The sequence below is a fragment of the Typopeltis vanoorti genome, chromosome 25 (genome assembly GCF_054136105.1).
Source record: "Typopeltis vanoorti isolate ZY-2024b chromosome 25, IOZ_Tvanoo_1.0, whole genome shotgun sequence".
NCBI classification, from domain to species: Eukaryota; Metazoa; Arthropoda; class Arachnida; order Uropygi; family Thelyphonidae; genus Typopeltis; species Typopeltis vanoorti.
This window is the reverse complement of record NC_143573.1, coordinates 12,052,932-12,076,726: the sequence shown is the minus strand read 5'-3', so window position 1 is coordinate 12,076,726 and position 23,795 is coordinate 12,052,932. Positions and strand designations below refer to the sequence as shown.

Sequence of the window (23,795 nt, the reverse complement as noted above, 5' to 3'; positions counted from 1 at the left end):
CAAGGTTTAATTTCTTTCCCGCTTACAGGATCGGATTTATTTGAGAACAGTGCAGTTGCTAAAAAGATCAGATGGCACTTATAAATAAAACAAACATATTTATTCACACTTAGACAATAATACAATGTATACATTTAAATGATGTTACTATCATTATCTCTCAAGGTTAAGCATCAAAATTAAAACATCATATAGAACAACTCTTAGGCAAGTTATAAACATCAAAGACGTAAATCATCAAACATTTAATTCTATATATCAAATAACTATCAGCCCATTTACAATCTAGGAATTATCATGCTTTTACTAATAAAATCTCCAATTCTAACTTTCACAGAAAAAAAAAAAAATGTAACACACACTTAGCATCCAACTTCTCATACCATTACAATTCTAAATTCTATAATTATCTTATCAGCTCTTTTAAACCATTTCAATGCAATACAACATAATCTTAAACTTTCATTAATATCTTTTCAATTATTCTAAAAGCAGATTCACTTCATGCAAATTAGTTTTCAATCTATTACATCTTTCAGTTCTAAAAATTCGGTCTATCCAAAACAGTCCTTCACATCAAAATTTTAGAGAAAGTTTTTCAACAAAAAAATTCAACTCACATTAATTCTTTCATAGGCACAATTGTACTTAGATGTATCTTCTCTTCGGGCTTATTCTGGATCCCCCTCTATTGTTAGGGCTTGCTCTATCGCTTCAGATGCGTCATGGAATCCACATTCTCCTCTGGAATTTCTTGCGGGGGTTGGAGATCGATCTTTCGGCTTTGTAGGCACTAGGACGTACAATCTGATGGTCAAAGCTTTGTCATCCGGGTCCTGAGCCGCTACTTGCTCTATAAAATTTCGCCTCTGTTTTCCCTCCACGAATTTCTCTGGGATTCCATGGATCGACCTCCCCCTCTTCTCCTGGCGTCACGTCTCCCGATGCACGTTTGTCGATTCACCTTAGTCGATGATTGTCAGTCCATTGCTGACCTTTTTATTTCGCCTCTCACGGGACCCTTGCGGAGTTTTTAGACCCCCAGATATTTCGCCAAACTTTGAATTTAGGTCTGAGATCCCCATACCTATCACGTGCTAACTCCTTTCCTTCTCGAAAGTTCCGACTTCTATCTCCCTGAAGTGTAGTTTAATCCCGTTTTCAGCCTAGTGTAACAGCTTCTGATGTATACCACCCCTTCTGCTATCGACCTTGACGGCGGTGTCGGACTGCTTTGTGTTAAGTCGGAGTGAAACAAAATATTAAAGAAAATTACATTTCACTCAGACTTAACATCGTTATCACTCTCTTAAAAGAATTAATGATTTATCAGAAATGTAGAAGCACTTGTATAGAAATTTTACCTTAGTTTTATATCTTATCTTATTTTGTAATATGAAATGTCATTATAATTTTGGTGTATAGCTGCTTAGTCTCGGATACTATGTAAATAACTAACCATTTTGCTGGGTGAGAGATAATAACCAAAATGTGAAATGGCCGACTTCAAAAAAACATGGGATAGTACAGGTACATCTGTTATGTAGCAAGGTGCCTCCCCCCCCTTCCACCATGATGCTACGAAAGTTATGAGAGGATTCCGCGAGCGGCGCTTAGTGCCGTGTGACATAGAGAACGTATGACGTAGATATCAGATGATGAATGAGAAAAGTGGTGTGTCGTTTAAAAGGAGCAGTAACGCCGTGCACATGGCTTTTAGACGTTTTCCTGCTGCTGTATTCCTGTGCCTTGGAAGTCTCCGGCTGGTATGGAGCCTCCTTGTGGGTTTCCTTTGTTCGAGGAAGTTACAACCAAGGGAACTTACCAGTTGGAAACAAAAGCCCAGCAGATCATGATAGTGGAAAACTACAGAAATCTTCCTATATGAAGTATAGAGAAAATTCATAAAGAGTATCCAGTAAAGTGTGAAGTGAAGCGGTCAATGTAGGTAAATATCTGACGAGATTCTGAAGCGGTTAAAGTAGCATACCAGCAAATTGGTAAGGTGAAAACTTTGTCTTTTAACTAATGGAATTGAATAAGAAGATTTTATTGTATGTGCTACTAGAGACTCTTTGAACTGTTAAGTGATAGATTTAAGAAAGAAATAGAACATTGTCTCATGAATGTACCTTGAGAGAGAGAGAGAGATATACAAGAGTTCTTAATTAGGCCTCAGATATATGTAATGTGATTAAGATTTGTCAGAGAAGATTGCGAATGGAATTTGATATATATTAAGAATGAGATTTGATCGAGTAGAGTGATACGACGAGACTAAGTGATAAAATGTTATTAATTAGGTTTCTCAGATAGAAATTTATGGAAAGGGTAAATAACTGTATGTATGAGTGCTAATGCTGTACCAAAATTTTATTGAATGATTAACTCAGTGCTTCAAAGTGTATTATATGTATTCTACTTGTAATTAAAATGTTTTGTTTAAATATAAATGTTGTCTTGCCTGTACTTAGATCCTACTGCACTTGCTCATAAAATATAGCGAACCTCGAAAGGCGGGAAGATTAGATCTTATCAGGTCATGACTGCAAGTTTAAAATTTATAAATGACAAGAGTGAATGCTGACTGGATTCTAACTTCCTGGTCTTACATGTTTAGTATATCCTAGGATTCAGGGTGGCACAGCGTTAATAAATAACTTTTCTCTGAATTTGAAGAGGGAGATAGAACCAGTGCTGAGACAAAGGAATTGGCATCCGCCATTTGCATTTCTTTGTCTCGCAGAACAATTTCACTCTCGTCAGGGATTTCGGCCTAAGTCATAAGTATATTGAGATAGAAGTTAAAAGATAAATGATATTAAATGGGTGATAAGAAAGTAATAAGTAGGAATTATTTAAAGAAAGATACATTAGTGTGATTTATGCTTACAAGAGATAGAAAGGGCATTAAAACATAAGAGGACAACACAACAATTGGTTACAATGGGTTTCCATTCTACCCTGTACCAAGTGATACATCAAAATACATTTCTGAATTCTAAGGCAATTTCCCCTAAACTTCTATTTTTAGATACCTGTTTACCTTATTTTTGCATGTGTAATTCCTCTGGGTCTATACAGATGGGCATTTTGTATTACTTATGTAGGTAATTCTAACATACTTCTAATCTCTGAGGAATTTTCTTTTGAAATTCACACTAATGCAGTATGAGCAGCAGTTAGCTAAAGCGGCCAAAAAAAATCCTAAGGAGTTTTTTCGATATGTCGCCAGTAGAAGAAAGAATGATCATGGTAGAATGGGATTGATTGGTGAAAACGGAGGAATGATAACCGCTGCGGAGGATATAGTTGAGATATTTAATGAGCAATTTCTAAAGGTATTTCACTCTTGCGAATGTGACATCATGCAGAACTTGAAAGTAGTGGGAGAAGAGGAGGAGGAGGAACTGTTAGTAAGTGAACAGGAGGTATATGAGGAATTGAATAGACTTGATGTAAATAAGGCTGTGGGACTTGATGCTATTTCACCACGTGTCTTGAGGGAATGTGCCAGAGAGTTAACAACAGCTTTTGTATATCTTTTCAACATGAGTCTCTCACTGGGTCAAGTTCCAAAAGAGTGGAAAGAAGGTAAAATTGTTCCAATTCATAAGGGAGGTGATAAGAGTAAGGCTTTGAATTATAGACCAGTCTTTAGTTGTCTGGAGTTGTGGTCAAGGTATTAGAGAAGTTAGTTAGGAATAAAGTTCAGAATTGGGTTGACAACAGAAAAATACTCTTTGGTGGCCAGCATGGATTTACTAAAGGAAAATCATGCTTTAGCAACCTGCTTACTTTTTATAATAAAGTGACAAATGCGTTGGATAAGGGTATTGCATATACAGTGGTATATTTAGATTTTGCAAAGGCGTTTGATAAATTGCCACACGACAAGCTGGTAATTAAATTCGAATGGATGGGGCTGAACAGTAGATTGGTTCACTGGATTGGAGATTGGTTGTCTGATAGGTATCAGCGAGTTGTCTATGGAGGAGCGATATCCCAGAAGAGGAAAGTTACTAGTGGTGTACCTCAAGGGTCTGTTTTGGGTCCATTGCTGTTTAATTTGTATGTAAATGATATCTGGAGAGGTCTGAATGGTGATGTGCAGTTGTTTGCAGATGATGCAAAGTTGGGCAGAGCTATCAGGAGTAGTGTGGATGCTGTAGCTTTGCAAGAGGACTTGAATACACTGTCTGAATGGGTAAATAAGTGGGGATGTCAATTCAATGTCTCAAAGTGTAAGGTTTTGAAATTTGGGAAGCAGAGATGGGATGTAAAGTACACAATCGGTGCGAATATCTTGGAAGAGGTAGAGGAAATGAGAGATCCGGGAGTGATTGTAGACAAGGACCTAAAATTTCGAGGACATGTTACTAAAATAGTGAAGACAACACAGCGGATAATGGGAATGATGCGGAAGACATTGACTTGTAGAAGTAAGGATGTTATGGTTCCTTTGTATAAGGCTTTGATCAGGCCACATATGGATTACTGTGCACAGTTCTGGTCACCTGGTTTTCAAAAAGATGAAATTGCGTTGGAAAAAGTTCAGAGGCGATTGACTAAGGTGGTTTCTGGTCTCTGGAATGTAGAGTATGAAGACAGATTGACAAAATGCAATTTGCAGAAATTGGTGGATAGAAGGAGGAGGGGGGGGTATGATTGAGACATATAAGCTGTTGAGTGGTTATTACCAGATTAACGTCAGGGAGGTTTTGCACAGAATGGGTGAGGATAGCAGGAGAACAAGAGGTCATTCCTGGAAGATGTATAAGGAGGGTGTGAGCAAGGGAGTGAGGAGCAGGTTTTTTGCATGGAGAGTGGTGAGTGATTGGAATGCTTTGCCCGAGAGTGTGGTATGTACAGAGACAGTGAATATATTTAAGGCACAGTATGATAAACTGTGTGTATAACAGTGGACCTCCCACGATGAGTCTTTGACTCCATGGAGGTTTTTATAATAATAATAATATATCTTTTATCTACAGAATCATGTAAATTTTTCTGGGCTAATTTTATATGGGCTGATATTATTGTTTACATCTATTACATACTCTTTGAATTTCGGATGTGACGCCTGTAAAATCAATGCAATTAAACAATGTAAGAATTATGATGCTGCATCGAATTTTACAATATCCCCTTAATTTAAATAATATTTAAAAAAAATTTCAAAAGGCAGGCTAATGGAAGGTATTAGAATAATTAAAGGTTTGATGGAGCTCTAATTTGGGAAATCTTCAAAAGATGTAATCATATAGAAAGTTCATGCCAAGTAAGTTAGCTGATGCCTTGAGAGAATACAGAGAAGAATGTAAAAAGCCAAGCAAGCTTTGTTTGAAAAGCTAGCTTAGAAAGAATGTAGAGAAAAATATATCAAATCTAAACTGTGTGTAAAAGAGGCTAAACAAAAGTCATGAGGAGCTTTTAAAGATAGAAGATAAATATCAAGAAAGTGACAAGATGTTTTTGAGGATATTGGAAAACTTAGAAATGGAGAAAGAGTAATCTAAATGAATCAACTTCGATAAAAGTGAAGCTAAGTATATTCGGGATGTTTGCAATAATTACTTTGAAGGATTGTTAAATAAAATTGCAGAACAACTGGAGAAAATATTTAAGAGGAATGCAATCAGGTTATATATTAATAATTAAGATAAAAAAGCCATCAGAAATCTGAAATGTAGAAAGGAAGTCAGAGTAGATAATGTTTGACCAGAAATGCTCTAGTATGGAAATTTAATTTGTTGAGTAGCCACTTGAGTGACTACACTGCATAATATAGGACTAGTTAGAAGGTTGAATTCCATATGATTAGAGTCGAGGTCTTCTCATTGTAGAGAAGAACAAGCTGGGCTCAATAGGAAATATCAGGTTTAGAATTTTCCTTTAAGACAAACAGTTGAGAAATCATGAAACAAGGATATATATTTAAGTTTTGTAATCTGGAAAAGCTAAGAAAAAAAAACTATCTCTAAGCACTACAGTTATATAGTGTAAATATAGCACTTGGTACATTGTAGATACATTGTATCTACAATGACAAATTGGCTAGGAGAACACACAATTTACAGGCAAAAAAAAAAGAAAGAAAGAAATAATAAAATACTTTTGGTGGTGGGTGGTAGATGACACTGTGTGTAGCTGGATGAAGTAAGTAAGAGCCGATGCTGCTTTCATCTATGTGGATCAAATTATGAAGAAAAGTGGTTTAAAGCTGATATTAAAATCAGAGATAATAAATTCACTTGTTATGCAGATAATGTTATCCTCCTAAATAAATCCAATGTCTATCTTCAGGACTCAAACAAATTGCTAAGAAAATTGCAGTACTACATCCCCCATTTATTCTATAATCTATAGAATAAATATTGCAGTTTTAAGGACAATTTTTAGTGAAGATGGCAAATTAAGTATGGAAACAGATAATAGAATAAACAGATTGGTATGCTGGGAAGTTGGTTCAAAATTTTAGGAAGTAAGAATGAAATTAGCCAAAACACCAACCTAGCAGTATACAAGACAATGTTCACTGTAGTTTTAACTTACAGATCTGAGAGATTAGATTAGGAATAGGACTTAATTGAAAGATAGAAACAGATCTGAGTTTTGAAGAAAATTAGCCATAAACAACTAAGACAAGTAAGATATTAATGACAAAATCATACTAAAATTTAGGTACTAGAAAGGAACGTGATATTATTCAAGAATGTATGAGCAATTCTAGTGTAAAGTGGTATGGTTAATTAAAACAGAATGGAAATGATGTTAGCAAAACAAGTGTTTGATATTAGGATTGCAGGAAAAAGATCAGATAGATATAAGTGGATTTGACAATATTGAAGTCCTGAAGAACTGATTAATTTGAAACAAAATTAGTGAGAGAAACTTCTAATACTATCATAGCATCCTACACTCACTTTTAGGGCACATATCAGTAATTTGATGATGTCAGTGAATATGAAGAATTTTAAACGAGTCTTGTGAAAATAGATGCTAATAAATAAATTGTTCAGAGATATTATTGAAGCTTTTTTTTTTTTTCCCAAGAGTAAGACCAAACAAAGAGCTGGTTGATGAACTTGAAAGTATCTCAAGATGGGGAAGACTAGGATGTTATGGAAAATTCAATTCCTTCATTCTTATCTTATCTAGACATCATGGTAATAGTGCAGTGAACAAGGAAAATGAAATGCCAGGATGATAACTATCATTTGTTTTCTTCACAGAGACATGCAAAGGTGATTTAAAAAGGAATGAAATATTTTTAATCTGTTTTAAATTGTGCATATTTTTAGCAGCTTTTTATTTTCTTACTAAATGTATTAAAATGTGCAACATTTAGCCAAAAGCAGTATTTAGACAAGCTTATGTTTTGGCATGCAAAGAACCCTACTATGCTGATTTAAACAAAAAGTTCAATTTTTAGATATTACACCATTAAATGTATAGAATTAACCTACTATAACTTGGTATTAAATTCTTACTATTGTATTTCTTCTTTGTTACTTGCACCAAGGAAATTTGTTTTTGTCATCAATCATTTAGTTTTTTTTTTTTTCCCTGTGTAAAGAAATATCTCCCTTTTTTGTGTCCCCCCCCCCCCCCCCACACACACACCTAAAAAAGGCTGCAACCAATATGACAGTGCCATAGGTATGTGCTAAGGAACTTTTTTATGATTTTTTTATTTACTTTTACATTGCTGGAGCTCAATCTACTTAAGGTATCCAGTAAGCAGAATAGTGGTCCTATGCTGGATAATGAAATTCATCTCTTACCTGAATGCAATCAGAAAACATCAGTACCCACAGTGGAATTAATTCAAACCTGCTCCTGTTGATTGAGTTGCAGGTACATTAATCACTTAATCACCAAAGCCAGTAAATAATTTTTCTTTTATTGTAAGTTGGCAAATGATTTCTGTGAAATTGGATGTCCTTATACTTGTCTGAAAAAGTTTAGTATCTTCCTTGTTCCTTTCTTATGGATGAGTTATTTCCATCAAGTGGCATTTATATCAGTACTCCATTGAACAATGGTTTTCAAACCAGAATTTATCCTAGATATCCTACAATTTTGTTTTGTATGGCATGAGTTTCTTCTTCTTTTTATTATTATTATGTGACACTTCCGAGGAGTCCAAAGACTCATCAAGGGAGGGCACCTACTCTACAACTCTCCATCTCCACCACTCAATCAAACAACTACAGTGAACTGCATCATCTACACCAATGCCATCTACTGCCACCACTAGTGTTTTCACACACAATCACAAACATCCATGCCTACAGTGGGATTCGAACTGGCAGCCTTTTGGCTGGAGAGTGGATATGCTAACCATTCGACCAACCAAGCTGGCAAATTTGTTTGACCAAATAATTTTTTTTTACTATATAAATATGTATTAATTTTTCCTTCCATCTGTTTAATTTTTCTTATTTATAATTACTTTTGAAAAGCTATTACTTTTATAAGTAGTGCAGCATGCCAGGAATTTGATTTATTATTATTATTATTACTTGACACCTTTAAGTAGTTCAAAGACTCATCGAGGGAGGGCCTACTCTACAACTCTCCATCTCCACCAACTGCAACTGCCTTCATCATCTACACTGATACCATCTATCGCTGACCACCACCACTAGTATTTTCACAGAAAATCACAAACATTCATGCCCATGGTGGGATTCGAACCCGCAGCCTTTTGGTTGGAGAGTGGATACGCTAACCACTCGGCCAACCAGGTGGGCAAAAATTTTTTCATTAAATATAAATGATATCTGAGGCTGCTGAGGCCTGGAAAACTTTTTTAATAAATCTCATGCTCTGTCAATATCACTAAGGCAGATCTACCATCCCTATCAGATGACCATAAGTAATTCTGGAATCTACATTTACTGCCAGTGAGTAGGTGTGATTTGTTATGTAATCAGTTTAGTACAGATTGTTGATTTTCTACATATTATTTGTTTCATCACTAGCGCAAGTCCTGTTATTTAATCCCAGAGCACTTTCCAGATGAAGGATTTTATGCCATTCAGAGACAGTTAATTGGGGATCACTTACTATATTATTTGACAAAAATGAAATTCACTGAACTCATGCTACAGATCATTTCTTCAAACCATATTACACATTGTGCTTGTGCTCTTTTCCTTTTCATTCCAAATACATTTTAGACAACATACTGTACGCCCACAGATATGAGACCCTTTGACTCTTCTGTGCATGTCAGAAGGAGAATCCATTCCGATAATAGGATAATCAGTCTGTCTTGTGGGATGAGTTGTTTATTATTACACTTTGGAAAAATAACTTTTCTTTTATGAACATTGTAGTTTTTAAAGTGGCAACTATTTTGCTTGTATAACAGTTGGAAAATTTTATGTATAAAGCATTTGATTTCGCATGTTTGTGACCAATTCGTACATCTTTTATTTCTTTTTCCCCTTCAGCATGAATTGACTCTTCTTGGCAGGTTGCCAGACTAGTGTCTCGGATATGTGGTCGGAGAGTATATATCCAGAGTAAGCTGTGAATGAAAAATGAAAGAAACAAACTTCCAAGATAACTTGGAAGTTTGTTTCTTCTAGCACAATTATGAAGTTACCTTTGAATAATACTTAATATCATCAAATTCTAATATACTTTTTTCAAGACTCCAATGTTTTCAGAGCTTATATTTTAGTCTTCTAAAGCACTTTAAATTGCATCTGTGCACTTAGATCTTGGTCTTCCTCTGTCTTTTTCTTGCCATCAAACCCATTTGACTAACCCTTTGCTCCAACATTCTGTTTGACCATGCCACCTTAGATTAACTCTGCTCATATGCTCTTGAATGCCAATAATGCCAAGCTCCTAATATATACATTTTGAATGTGACTTGCTACTGATGCCTTGTATTCAGCCCACCAGTTTTTCTTAAAAACATATCTATAATCACGTTGATCAACTACTTTATTTTTTTTAACACTGTCATGCATACTACTAATTTCTATTATTCCATATAAATTTATCCAGCTTATTCTCCACCATACCAATTTTGCTTATTCTATTGTTTATTTCCATGTTTATCTTTTGATCCTCACTAAAAATTGTGCCTATGATTTGTTCTATAGGTTTTGCATTGAGATGCATGTGATGTTTTCCATGTTCCTGCATATTTTCATGGTTTTTGTCTTTTTATTGCTGAATTTAATACCATATTTATCATAGTAATTATTTAATCTAGTCAGAATACTGAACACTTGTACTGAATTTGAGCATAATATCATTTGCATAAAATCAAGGTGATGTGCAGAGCTTGCAGGATGATTTAAATAGGCTATCAGTATAGGCAAAATTTAATGGGTGTCAGTTTAATGTCAAGAAATGTAGAGTTATGCATTTTGGGGTAAATAGATTACAAGCCGGCCTGGTTTGGCTGAGTGGTTAGCGTATCCACTCTCCAGCTGAAAGGCTGCAGGTTCGAATCCCGCTGTGGGCATGGATGTTTGTGATTGTCTGTGAAAATACTAGTAGGTGGTCATGGGCAGTAGATGGTGTTGGTGTAGTTAGTTAGTGGATTGAAACAGAGTTGTAGAGTAAGTGTCCTCCCTCAATGAGTCTTTGGACTCCCTGGAGGTGTCAAGTAATAATAATAAACTTGTGTATCACATTGATGGCACTGTACTCCAGGAAATAGATGAAGTTAGAGATTTAGGGGTGGTGGTAGACAGAGTTGAAGTTTAGAGGACATATTTCTATGGTTGCTAAGGTATCCTATAAGATTACTTGGCTGTTGAAGAACACATTGACAAGTAGAGATAAGGGAGTTGTTATTCCTCTTTATAGGGCCTTGATGTGCCCACATCTGGATTGTTGTGCTCAGATCTGTCCCCTGGGTTTCTTGAGAATGAAGAGGTGGGTGGAGAGGATTCAGAGGTGAGTGACCAAGACGGTGAGTGGCCTGTGGAATGTTTCCTATGAAAATGGATTGAGGATGTGTAGATTGCAGAAGTTGGTTGATAGGAGAAAAGAGGGAATACAATAGATACATTTAAATTGCTTAAAGGGGGTTTTATAAGATAGATTCAGGGAATATGTTTCAGCACATGGCTAGAGGAATCAGATCAACATGTTGTACCTGGAATTTGAATAAAGGTGTGGTTAGTAGGGGTGTGAGCACTAGATTTTTTGCTTGGAGAGTTGTGAATGAGTGGAATGGTAATTGCAGATCTCTTTTAAAGAAATTTTCTCTAATAAAATCACTGTTTACTATAGTTATCAGACTGTTGCAAATTTAGCAACTAATTCATCGTCCACTGATGAATTAGCATGTCACATGACAAATGAAATATTCTGCTTTTTTATTTGAAGTAGACATTATTTGCACATCACCTTCACTGCTTTTCTTTTCATGCCATTAATGTGGTCGAGATGATGAAGTCCACATTTTTCATGATGATGATGCTTTACTCTTCATTGGTTTTGAACACATTTGATAATTTGCTGTCTGTATTTTGCCTTTTTTTAAAAAAATTACTGTGCACGTTTTACTCATTGTTAGAGATAACTACAATGAAGTAAGTGAAATTAGTATTTATTCAAAAATAATAATTAATTATAAATATTTTACTGACCTCAGTTTCATACTGCATATGTATAGCACATGAAGGGACGAGATTATGATGAACTTGGAGAATAGGCTAATTATTTTATTTCTTATGTGGTGGAAATGGGGAGTTTCGATCAAAACAGATTGTAAAAAAAAAATCTAATTTCTTGGGAAATTTTTCTACTATTCCTAGCATCCAGGAATTTTACAATTATGAAATTTTCCCAGAAATTCTTAAGGAATTCTTGGAAAGAAACCCTACTCTTGATATATATATATATATACATAACTATATTTTGATATCTCATCTTCCTTTCAGTCCATGCGGTTAGCCTAGTGGCTGTGCACTTTGCAACCATATGTCTGGGGAAGGAGTGTCCTAGGTTCGATTCCCGTCAGTGACGTGAGGAGCTGAAGGATCTTCCTCAGCCATAGCCAAGTTAGCCGGTCTTGGGCGTGGACAGGAGAGTTTTTCCCTCAGTTTATCCTGGGATTTTTCATCCCGCAAAGCAGGCAAACCAGCCTTGAGAACTCAATATTATAGACATAGGATACACTGGGGCATAGAGCTGACCACCTTATCCTGTGACCGGTTTGAGGTCCAATGATTAATCAGCCCTCGACACTGCAAGGTAAAAGAGGGAAAGGAAGATTAGATGAGAGATAAATATTTTACTAACCTCAGTTTCATACTGCATATGTATAGCACATGAAGGGACTGAGATTATGTTGAACTTGGAGAATAGGCTAATTATTTTATTTCTTGTGGTGGGAAAGGGGAGTTTCAGATCAAAAAAGATTATAAAAAAAATCTAATTTCTTGGGAAATTTTTCTACTATTCCTAGCATCCAGGAATTTTACAATCATGAAATTTTTCCAGAAATTCTTGGGAAGAAACCTTACTCTTGATATATATATAACTATATTTTGATAATTCAGATTTATTCAGTTAAATAATAAAATTTGAAACAAGGAGCTTTACATCTCATTATTTAATTATCAGACAGTAGTGCTGCAGAAGATAGTGGATCAAGCACCCGTTATGTTCAGCATCATTGTGCTGCATCTCTTCCTGTCAGTATTCCAGTGTGGTCTCCATTCAATCATTCCAGTGGATCTGAAGAAGAAGAAAAGGTATGGAAAATACTTAATGTTATGCATGAATTTATTTTTCTAGATAAAATTTTTTAATTTAGAAACATTTTAGATGAACCACTAACAAATCTGCTAAAGCAGCAGCTATAGAATTTGTTTATTGTTGAAAGTTTTCCCACTTGGTTATACTGTAAATTATAGCTCCCAAGAAATTATACTCTTGGTTTAATCCTTTATTCGAGTGTAAGAAAACAAAGTTTGTGCTTGAAGTAACTGCGCAACTGGTATAATTGATATTTGTACTGCTGATTTTTTGAGTTATGAAATGGAAGGTTTTGAAGGTTGAAGACTTGATTTTGCTTAACAGGGAGAAAGCAACTTTTAAAATGCTGACAGTGTTAATGCCATACATACACATTTCACATAATAGAATGTGAAACATGCAACATTGTTAGTTTATTTTAATTCTCCGTTATTACCATAAACTTCATCATCACGAACCACGGAAATCACTGCCTGTTGGTGTCCGATGTCTCCTTCACTATCGTCTTCCACCTTTCTTTGTCCAGTGCATAGCGTAGCAATTTCTGTAAACCCATTCCACGCCAGTCCTTTATGTCATCTATCCATTCTCTGCATGGTCTACCTCTTCTGTTTACACCATCCATAATACCAAACATGAATCTTTATCTGGTCCTCGCTCATTCTGCAGATGTGTCCAAATAATTGCAGCTTCCATTGTATAATCTTCTGCATTAGATTCTCCTTCGATTGTATCTTCTGATAGAGCTCTTCATTTGTGATTTGCTCTACCCATCCTATTCTTAGAATCTTCCTGTCACAAGTTCTTTCAAATGACAAAATTCTTTTTCTTGATTCCTTATTTATTGCCCACATTTCAGATCCATACAGTACACCACTAAAGATGCATGTTTCTAGTACTCTGTTTCATTTGCAGGCTGATCGCTTTACTTTTTCAGATGTTATCCATGGCCTTCAGATTTGTTCTTCCCTTTCAATTCTGATCTTTATATCTTTTTTTACAGTCCAAATCATATGTCATTTTACTTACTAAATATGTCGATTGTTCTACATTTTCTATATCACTTCCATCCACTAGTATCTTTTGTATCATATTCTTCTCACCAAATACCATTGTCTTTGTTTTTTCCAAGTTCATAACAAGTCCAAATCTCTTCCCATCCTCATTTAACAGTTTTAATGTTTTTTTGTAGGGGTGCTTAAGTGTCAAAGCTGTATAACTGAGAGGAGACCTCCACATAGCCTTTAAAGGAATGTGGAGAACCGACCAAGGCTTCTGACCTAATGTCCAATCCTCACCTTCTCGTGGTGCACCCTGTTGGGTATGTACCTGGATACTGAACGAACGAGGATGGGCTGGCAATTTGTGATTTAGCTGACCAAATTGTATTCCTATTGGTTAAACCAAAATACAAAATGATGGTACAACATGTCAAAATTTCATGCCATCTGGTGCATCGCCCGGTTAAACAAGGCCCCCGTTGTTTTCGCCATGGAATCAGGATGAACAGCGAAAAGTCAGCTACTGGAACGAATCTGAAAACACACCCCAACTCAACATCACCAGAGTTAAAGATCGGTACTATCAACGTAAGAAGCCTGAATGGCAAAGAAATGGAGCTAGCTGAGGAATTAGATAAGTACCAGATCGACATAATAGGGGTGACTAAAAAAAAAGACAAAAACTGGCGAGATCTTTCTGAGCAATAAATACAAAATGTTATATTCAGGCAATGACAATCAAGGAAAAGGAATAGCCGTAGTATTCAACACAAAATATGAGGCTCATCTTCTTGAATGGCATGCAGAGTCAAGTAGAGTGATTTGGGCAAATATCAGAATGGAGAACTGGACAAGGAGACTTATTTGTGCTTATGGTCCCACAGAAGGTTCTACTAAGGTCGGAGGAATTTTTTGAGGCTCTAGAGAAAGCTACTGTCACAATGAAAAAGGAAAAGATGGTCCTTGTCATCATCATCATCAAATTCCTGCCATGTACCCTCAAGGGGTGTACAGGATATGATAGTACTACATGAAAAATTTACATCATTACTAACTTCCTATCTACAATTTTCCTCCAAATCAGTCTGTTACTTGTCAAGACTCCAACATTACCAGATCTTATATTTCTATCGTCTAAGGCATTTTGTACTGTATCAATCTACCTATATCTTGGTCTTCCTCTGGGTCGCTTTCCTGCCAACTTGGCAGAGAACACTCGTTTTGCTAATCTTTCCTCTCCCATTCTGTTTAAGTGACCATACCACCTGAGATTAGCTCTGCTAACGCATTCCTGGATGCTGACAATGTCAAGTTCTTTCCTAATATTCTCATTTTTACATGATATTGCCATTGATGCCATCTGTTCACGCCTCTAATCTTTCTCAGGACTCTCATATCTGGGGTCTCTAGTCTTTGGTCAATATGATGTGATCCATATAGATAATGAATAACAGAGGGGATAATGTACATCCTTGTCTCACACCAGATTTAATATTAAACCATCTTCCTGTACTTCCTTCAGTTCTAACTGCTGACTTACAACTCAAATAAAGACTAAGTATTGCTTGATATAATGCCTCATTGAGGTCAAATAGAGGCTGTCAGAATCATATCTTCACTTTACAACAAATAGTGGAGAAATCATGGGAATATAACAAAGTTCTGTATTTAAGTAAAGTGAAGATATGATCCTGACAGCCTCTATTTGACCTGAATCCAGCTTGTTCTTCACCAAGCTTTTCTTCCACAATTCTTCTCAACTGTTTCTCAAGAATATTTGCATATATCTTACCAGGAAAACTCACTAGGGATATACCTCTGTAATTCTCACATTCAGTTTTATTTCCCTTTTTATATATAGGTACTATGAGAGTCTACTAAGAGCACAAGCTGACTTATTTGCCAGGAACTTTTGATATGCTTTCTTCTTTTCCTTCATTTTAATTGTCAGACATACAAAAATATTTTGGGAAAATTTGGAGAAAAGAGCAAAGCGAATAATAATGGCAAATACCTGTTGGATTTCGGTTCAGGACAAGGACTGGTTATTACTAACACCATGTTCCAACATAAAAATGTGCACAAATTCACATGGAGAGAAGAGGCAAGGAATAAGAAAAGCCTCATTGAATGTGTTATTGTTGATAGTGATGTTTTCTCCCTGGTGCAGGACACCAGAGTGTACAGAGGATTTGAAATTGAAAGTGATCACTATTTAGTCTTGAGCAAGATAAAATTGAATTTCATATTGAAAAGAATGACATGTAAGAATGTTTTAAAGTGAATAAAAGTTAAGCAGCTCTCATATGTGAACTGTAGACTAAAATACACAAAGATTATTGAAGGAAAAATGAAAGAGTTTGAGAACAGGAACCAAACCTTCGAGATTCAGTGGCAAACCTTGAAGAAAACCCTGACTGATTCAGCTAGAGAGACATTTGGTGAAGTTGTCTGCAAGGATAGAAAAATTAGAACTCCATGGTGGACACAGGAAGTTAGAGGCGTGAACAGATGGCATCAATGGCAATATCATGTTAAAAGTGAGAATATTAGGAAAGAACTTGACATTGTCAGCATCCAGGAATGCGTTAGCAGAGCTAATCTCAGGTGGTATGGTCACTTAAACAGAATGGGCGAGGAACGATTAGCAAAACAAGTGTTCTCTGCCAAGTTGGCAGGAAAGCGACCCAGAGGAAGACCAAGATATAGGTGGATTGATACAGTACAAAGTGCCTTAGACGATAGAAATATAAGATCTGGTAATTTTGTAGTCTTGACAAGTAACAGACTGATTTGGAGGAAAATTGTAGATAGGAAGTTAGTAATGATGTAAATTTTTCATGTAATACTATCATATCCTGTACACCCCTTGAGGGTACATGGCAGGAATTTGATGATGTTTTTTGTAGTTATCTTTCGTCTTCTTCAATAACAATGTCATCTGCAAATCTCAGATTGTTAATTCTCATCCCATGTGCTGATATTCCTTTTGCATCTTCCTTCATTTTATCTACTGCTCTTTCTAAATGTGCAATGAAAATTCTTGGTGATATTGGGTCTCCCTGTCTAGTACCTCTGCTTGTTCTTCTAAACTATTTCCCCAAATTATCAGCTATTCTAACTGCTGCAACTGCATTCTTATGAACATCTTTTAATATAGCTATTAGTTTTGTGTCAATTCCATAGGATTCTAGCACTGCTAATGTCACTTTCAGGTCAATACTGTCAAATGTCTTTTGAAAATTAACAAGGCAAGTATATGTTTTTATTTTTTCTCCTAGCTTTCTCAGCTATTAACCACATTATCAAAATCTGTTGAATTGTACTTCTCTCTTTCCTAAATCTTGCTTGCTCATCTGCAAGGTAATGCTTTCAATTGTGTTCTCAATCCTTCTATCAATATCATCTAATCATCACCTTACCAAGGTGACTTGTCAAAGCAATTGTTCTATAATTTTTACATTTTAGCTTATTTCCTTATATAATGTCACTAATATTGATTTCACCCATTCCTCTGTCATTTTTCCTTCCTTCCATACCATATTACATAGTCAGTGCATTTCTATAACTATACTTTTGCCACCATATTTAATCATTTCTCCAGTGATGTTATTACTAGGACTCCTGTCCTTTTGCTTTCTCTACCTCTTCTCTTAAAATGTCCATGTCATACTCATTATCTGGTGGTGATATCTGCTTCAATTCTTCAATCAGTTTCCCAACTCCATCTAAATCTAGTTTTTTTTCATATAACTCACTATGGTATCTTGTCCACTGCTGTACTATTTTATCTTTATTCATCAATACTTTGCCTTTTTCATCTTTAATTGTGATCTATTTTGGTTTCCACCTTTTATTAATGGTTCTGATCATTTAGTACACCTTCCTAGTTCTATGCTCTCCATAGTACTATTCTATTCTATGTTATTTGGCTTCTAACCATTTCAACTTGTACATTCTGACTGCTTTTTTCACCTCATTACACTTTCTTCTATACTGCTTCTCTATTTGTTCTGATGTATCCCTTCTTATCTTCAACATTCTCTTCTCCTGTATTAACTTCAGTGTCTCTTGTCCATTCTTCTTGATCTTTTCTTCAACTGCATTTTTTACACTTTCGCCTTCATTACTCCTTTCACTCTTAGATTCAATTTTTTTTTCTTTATCCACACTTTAGTTTCTCTTCTAACACTGTTCTGCACCTTCTTCCTATTTCTGCTTCACTTATTCTTGCTGTATCTCTTTGTTTCTGATGATGGGATTTATATTTTGTTTTTAATTTAAATTTGATATTTGCAATCACTAACCTGTGATCCGCTCCATGAAAAGATCGACACTGCTGTACTGATGTTATCCATCGTCCTTTAATCATCATATGTCATGTTCTTGGTTTTCCCATCATTTTATCGCCACGTCCATTTTCTACACTCCATTCACTGGAATCTTGTGTTACAAATTGTCATCTTGTGATCCACAGCAAATTCTCACATGTTTTCACCTTGTTCATTTCTTTCTCCAAAACCATATTTTCCCATAACCATACTTTCCCAACCATCATTTTCTTTTCCAACTTTGGTATTGTTTCTGTCATCTTTGTAAAATAAGTCAATATCTTCATCTGTGCTATCAGATGTGGGTTCATATATCAGGACTATTGATATATTAAATGGTTTTGCTTGAAATATTGCTACTGTGATTCGTTCATCGACTGGTTTGTAGCCTAACAGTGCCTTTCTAGAGTTTTTTGTTAAGAAGGAAACCAACTCCTGCTTCTTGCTTGGTGTCATGCTCTAACCATATGACTTTGCATCCATTTATCTGTCCTGATGATGTTCATTGCATCTCCACCAGTCTTAGTATATCACACCAATATCTCTTCATTTCCTTGCAAAGTAATTCTAGTTTTCTTGACATCCAAAGTGTCTGTATGTTCCGTGTTCCTACTAATAATAGTTCTGTCAGTTTCTGTTACCTTTCATATCCCACTTTTCAAACCAGCCCCGATCGCTTGATTGGTATCGCAGACCTTGTTCATCTGGGCAATGTCTGAGACGGCATGTTTTAACTGTTGATCATATTGGCATCAGATAACATTTTTTTTTTTACGGACAGAGCATTGACACTCATTTGACTGACCCTCCTCCTTTATCCAGGCTTGAGACTGGCATGAGATCCCTAAGGAACCCATGGTGGAGTTACGATAAACTTGCTTATTGTTTAACTCAATCATTGGAATATTAGTTTGGTTTCTTTATTTCATTCTCCTAAAGAAGTGTACTATAATTCAGATGAAACTAGTGAAGATAAAAAAACAGTTGATCAACAAAATTTCCTAATATATGCTAGGCATAGTCTTTCAAGATTATTATTATGAGCACCTCCATGGAGTCCAAAGACTCATCGTGGGAGATCCAATCTATCCACACTGTCTATCATACCTCTTCTTGAACCCTTTAACAAACAAAGCACTCACAAACAAAGCACTCACTCTGGCAACCCATTCCACTCATTCACAACTCTCCAAGCAAAAAATCTAGTCCTTGCACCCCTACTAACCACACCTTTATTTAAGTTCCAGGGTTGACTCCATGTTCTGGTCCTTCTAGCCAAGTGCTGAAACATTTCTCCTGCATCTATCCTATAAAACTCTTCAAGCAACTTAAATGATTCTATCATACCTCCTCTTTTTCTCCTATCAACCAACTTCTGCAATCTACATACCCTCAATTCATCTTCATAGGGAACATTCCACAGGCCACTTGCCTCTGAATCTTCTCCACCGCTTTCTCATCCCCAAGAAACCCAGGGAACCAGACTTAAGCACAGAAATGCAAATGTGAGTGTATCAAGGCCTTATAAAGAGGAATTAACAACTTCCTATCTTTACTTGTTAATGTGTTCTTCAACAGCCAAGTAATCTTATCTTTAAATCATCCTGCAAGCTCTCCACATCACCTTCATTAACTATTACTCTACTTAGTTTTGCATCATCAGCAAACAACTGAATATTTCCTTACAGATTATTTCCTATATCATTTATGTACAAATTAAACAGCAATGGTCCCAGCACTGAACCTTGTGGCACACCACTAGTCACCTGTTTTCACCTCAATTCTGCCCCTCCATATACCATTTTTTAATATCTGTCCAGCAGCTACCATCTTATCCACTTAACCAGTGTCACATCCATCCCCATTTGTTCTAATTTGTGTAACAGAGCTCCATGTGGTATTCTGCAAATACCTTTGCAAAATCATTGTGTAACCATTTCCTTTATCCAACTCAGCTATTACCCTATTATGAAAAGTTAGTAAATTACTAAGGCATGACCAACCATTCACAAAACCATGTTGACTCTCATTCAGTATCATATTTTTATCCAGCCATTCTTGATTTCTCTTTTTGACCAGTTTTTCTAGTACTTTTACCACCATGCCTGAGATACTGATTGGTCTATAATTTGCTACCACAGTCTTAGTACCTCCTTGTGCAAGGGAATTATTTTGCCCTCTTTTCACTCCCTTGGAACTCTACCAAAGCTGAGACGTAAATTAAATAGCCTAGTGAAAGGCATTTCCAGTTCCCTTGCACATTCTTACAAAACCATAGCTGATATCCCATCTAATCCCACAGCTGTATTTACATTGAGATTCTGTAATATCCTAAGAACTTCCAGTTCATCCACCTCTGTTCCCACATTAGTGTCTTTCACATAGATTAAAGTAGAAACTTCACTAGAATGATATACCCTTGCAAAGTGGTCACTCAATAACTCAACTATTTTTTCTGCTTCTGTCTCCTCTTAACCACACCACTTATTAAGGTTAATCTTCCATAGTTATTCTTCCTCTTACTTGCCATATAATGAAAGAACTCTTTATGATTTCCTTTGGCCTATTCAGCTATATTCTTCTCATAATCTGATTTTGCCTTCTTTGCCATGCTGGTCACCTTCCTCTTTATATATATCCTCCACAGCATTTTCTTTTTCTGCAGCTCATGCTTAATGATATTACTCATCCATCTAACTCCTACCCAATTATGCCTCCTTACCCTAGGTATAAAATTTAATACTGCTTCATCTAGACTTGCTGACTAGACTTCCTCTGCATTCCTTGCACTACTAACATCCTTACCCCGCAGTGTTTTAGGTCATTGTATAGATTTAAGCCTCTTCCTCAGCATGTCATAATCACCTACCTTGTATTTCCACAAATGCCCCTTTATAGAATATTCCTCATGTTTTTCAATATCCCAAGTCAAGACTGCATGGTCACTTTCACCAATTGGAGGCAATGTCCTCACCTTGGTTATGAATAGCTCATCTGATCCTATGACCAGGTTCAATACTCTCCCATCCATAGTCCCCTCCATCACATGCTGCCTTAAGTAATTATCTTTCAGCAGATGTATAAATTCTATTTCCTTCCTGCCATGTGATCTTTCTTACTTCCAGTCTATATCTCCATAGTTGAAGTCCCCCATAATGATCACTGAATTGTACTAATTTGCCAATGCATGTCTTCCAGATCATCTGTGGAACTCTGACCTATAACAACAACCAACTGTATATTTTGTCTTACTGGCCTTAATCTCACACCAGATTGCTTCAAACGAACAGCCACCCTCCTACCTGTCTCTTATTCTTTTTAGTTGTAGTTGCAATTAATCTGCTATCATCAGCAGTACTCCCCCCCCCCCAATCCTATCTTCTTTATCTTCCCTGAAAATACTAAACCCTTCACATTCAATCCCTGTAATTACATCATCTGCTGTTAGCCAAGTCTCACTAATTCCTATAACGTTTGGCGAAGGTGCACTAACCAATGCCAAAAACTCCTCCCTATTGTTTCTGATACTTCTGGCATTAGTATATAGAAATTGTAGCATCCCTTTCTTCTCCCACCCTCCTTTATTTTCTGAATTGACTACCCTATTCAATATTTTTGCTTGCGAGACTAAATTCCTCACTTGGTCATTCTCACACTCGCTTGCTTCATGAGTGCCTTCACACAAACTCACTTGCTTCCACCCTAATTGCTTAAGTTTCCCTGAATTTGCACTTCAGCATGCTCAGTGAACAAAGCTCTCTCCAGATATCTAACACCAAAACAATTTAAATGCAGTTCATCAGCATTGTACAAATCCTTCTTTCCGTCAAACAGAGACCACAGATCCACAAATTCTACATAATTCCTTTTGCACAATTGACATATAGACACTCATTATCATAAGTAGGTTATCTATTTTTAAACTAAATAGATAATCTAAAAGTAGGTTATCTATTTTTTCTAATTTTCTTGCAATCTGATAATGCTCTTTATAGCATTAAAAAGAGTAAACACATGAAACTACAAGAATGAGATATTCATTATATCAAGAGAATACAAATTCATTAATTTCTTAAATACTATATGTGCAGCAACTTACATCATAGTTTAAATTAGTGTTTTTCAAGGAAAGCATCAGTATAAGATGAGACTGGAAATCATATTGAAATGTGTGCTCTGAGGATGCTGGATATATCAGTTCCTTAACTAAAATCTATGGAGTTTGGCCTTCTTTGCATAGATACCAGCAAAATCTTAGCTTTTAAGTTAATAAATAGTTATTTTCTTATCAATCTGTGTTCTCAGTTCAATACCGTTTAAATCCAATTCAACATATCTGGCGAACACATAAGCCAATCCATGCATTTATCATATTGAATTGTTTTGGAATTGAATTTTTGTTCAGACGCTACTTTTGTTGATGTTTGTAAAATTAGCCCATGATAATTGTTTTGAAACCCAGTAACTGATCTTTGATCTTTTGATATTTTCTATATCAAAAGGTCATGCCAGTACCTTTTGATATAGAAAATGATTGCATTTCAGGAGCTAATCACATCCATTTCTTCACATGAGGTATATTGCTCAGTCTGTTTATTTATATATAAGTTAGCTAATCTCATATGGAGGTGATAGGATTTTTCATTCTGAAAACTCGTTTTCATCTTGCAAGGTAGACAATATAGTCAAAGAATACATGCAATAGAATTAATTTCCCTGTCTTAGCATTAATTTGCAAATCCTCCACTCTATGACATGAATAAAATCATAGAGTGGAGAGCTTCATTTATTTAGGACAAGCAATCAAAATGGATAATGATATATCAAATGAAATAAATTAGATGCAAAAAGGCTGCTGGGAAAGCTTTTAACTAGATAGGACACTATCACAAACCAAAATATAGATATCAGAATAAGATCATGAAACCTTTTTTAATATTATTATTCTACCAGCAATGACCTACAGCAGTGAGACGTGGAACACAACAACAAAAAAGCCTAATAACACTGAAATAATGATAAAATATGGATTCAAAGATGTGGTAAAAGCTATCTATAGCAAAAAAAGTTGGGAAGGACATATAGCATGTATGAAAGACAATACATGGACTTTAAGAATAGTAGACTGGTATCCCAGGCACAAAAAGAAAACCTGGTAGATCACCTAGGAGATGGGAGGATCATATATTAAAATCAGTAGCAAAAAAGTGGAGGAGATTGGCTCAGGATAGAGAAATTTTACATATTTGTGACCTCTATCATGGAGAAACTAAGACTGAAAACATGAGTACATCATAAATATCATGGAAAAATAATAAATTTAGTTTAATCCTTTATCCAAGTGTGAGCAAACAAAGTTTGCACCTGAAAGTATCTTCAGGACTGGGGTGAGGTGGTACAACACCAAGGCACTCCTTGCAAAGGTGGAGCAAGCTACCAACACTCCTATTTCAGTATCTCCCATAATGCAAAACACATCTCCTTGCGGATATGTCTAATGTTATGCATTAAGGGAAGGGCCACAACCCAGACTAGTTTCGACCTTTATTGAGGTCTCTTCAGTGGGAGCCATGCCCAAGTGGAGATACCACGCAGAAGCATTAGCAGGTCATCTCTACCTATAGGAGTTGCCAAATGGTGTGCCACCCTTTTTTAATAAATTACTCTGGAGTGTTAATAAAAATTATTTTTTAATAAACTACTCTTAGTAGCTTGCTCC

At 35.9% G+C, this 23,795-nt stretch overlaps 1 protein-coding gene across 1 annotated transcript in view; it reads left to right on the top strand.

Moving 5' to 3' along the window:
* Nucleotides 1-23,795, top strand: part of LOC150092543 (uncharacterized) — a 113,475-nt gene that overhangs the window by 76,328 nt on the left and 13,352 nt on the right. The window contains exon 10 of the mRNA XM_090414651.1: nt 12,610-12,740. Within this exon, the coding sequence (XP_090270777.1) occupies nt 12,610-12,740 (131 nt within the window). The remainder of the gene's footprint in view (nt 1-12,609; nt 12,741-23,795) is intronic.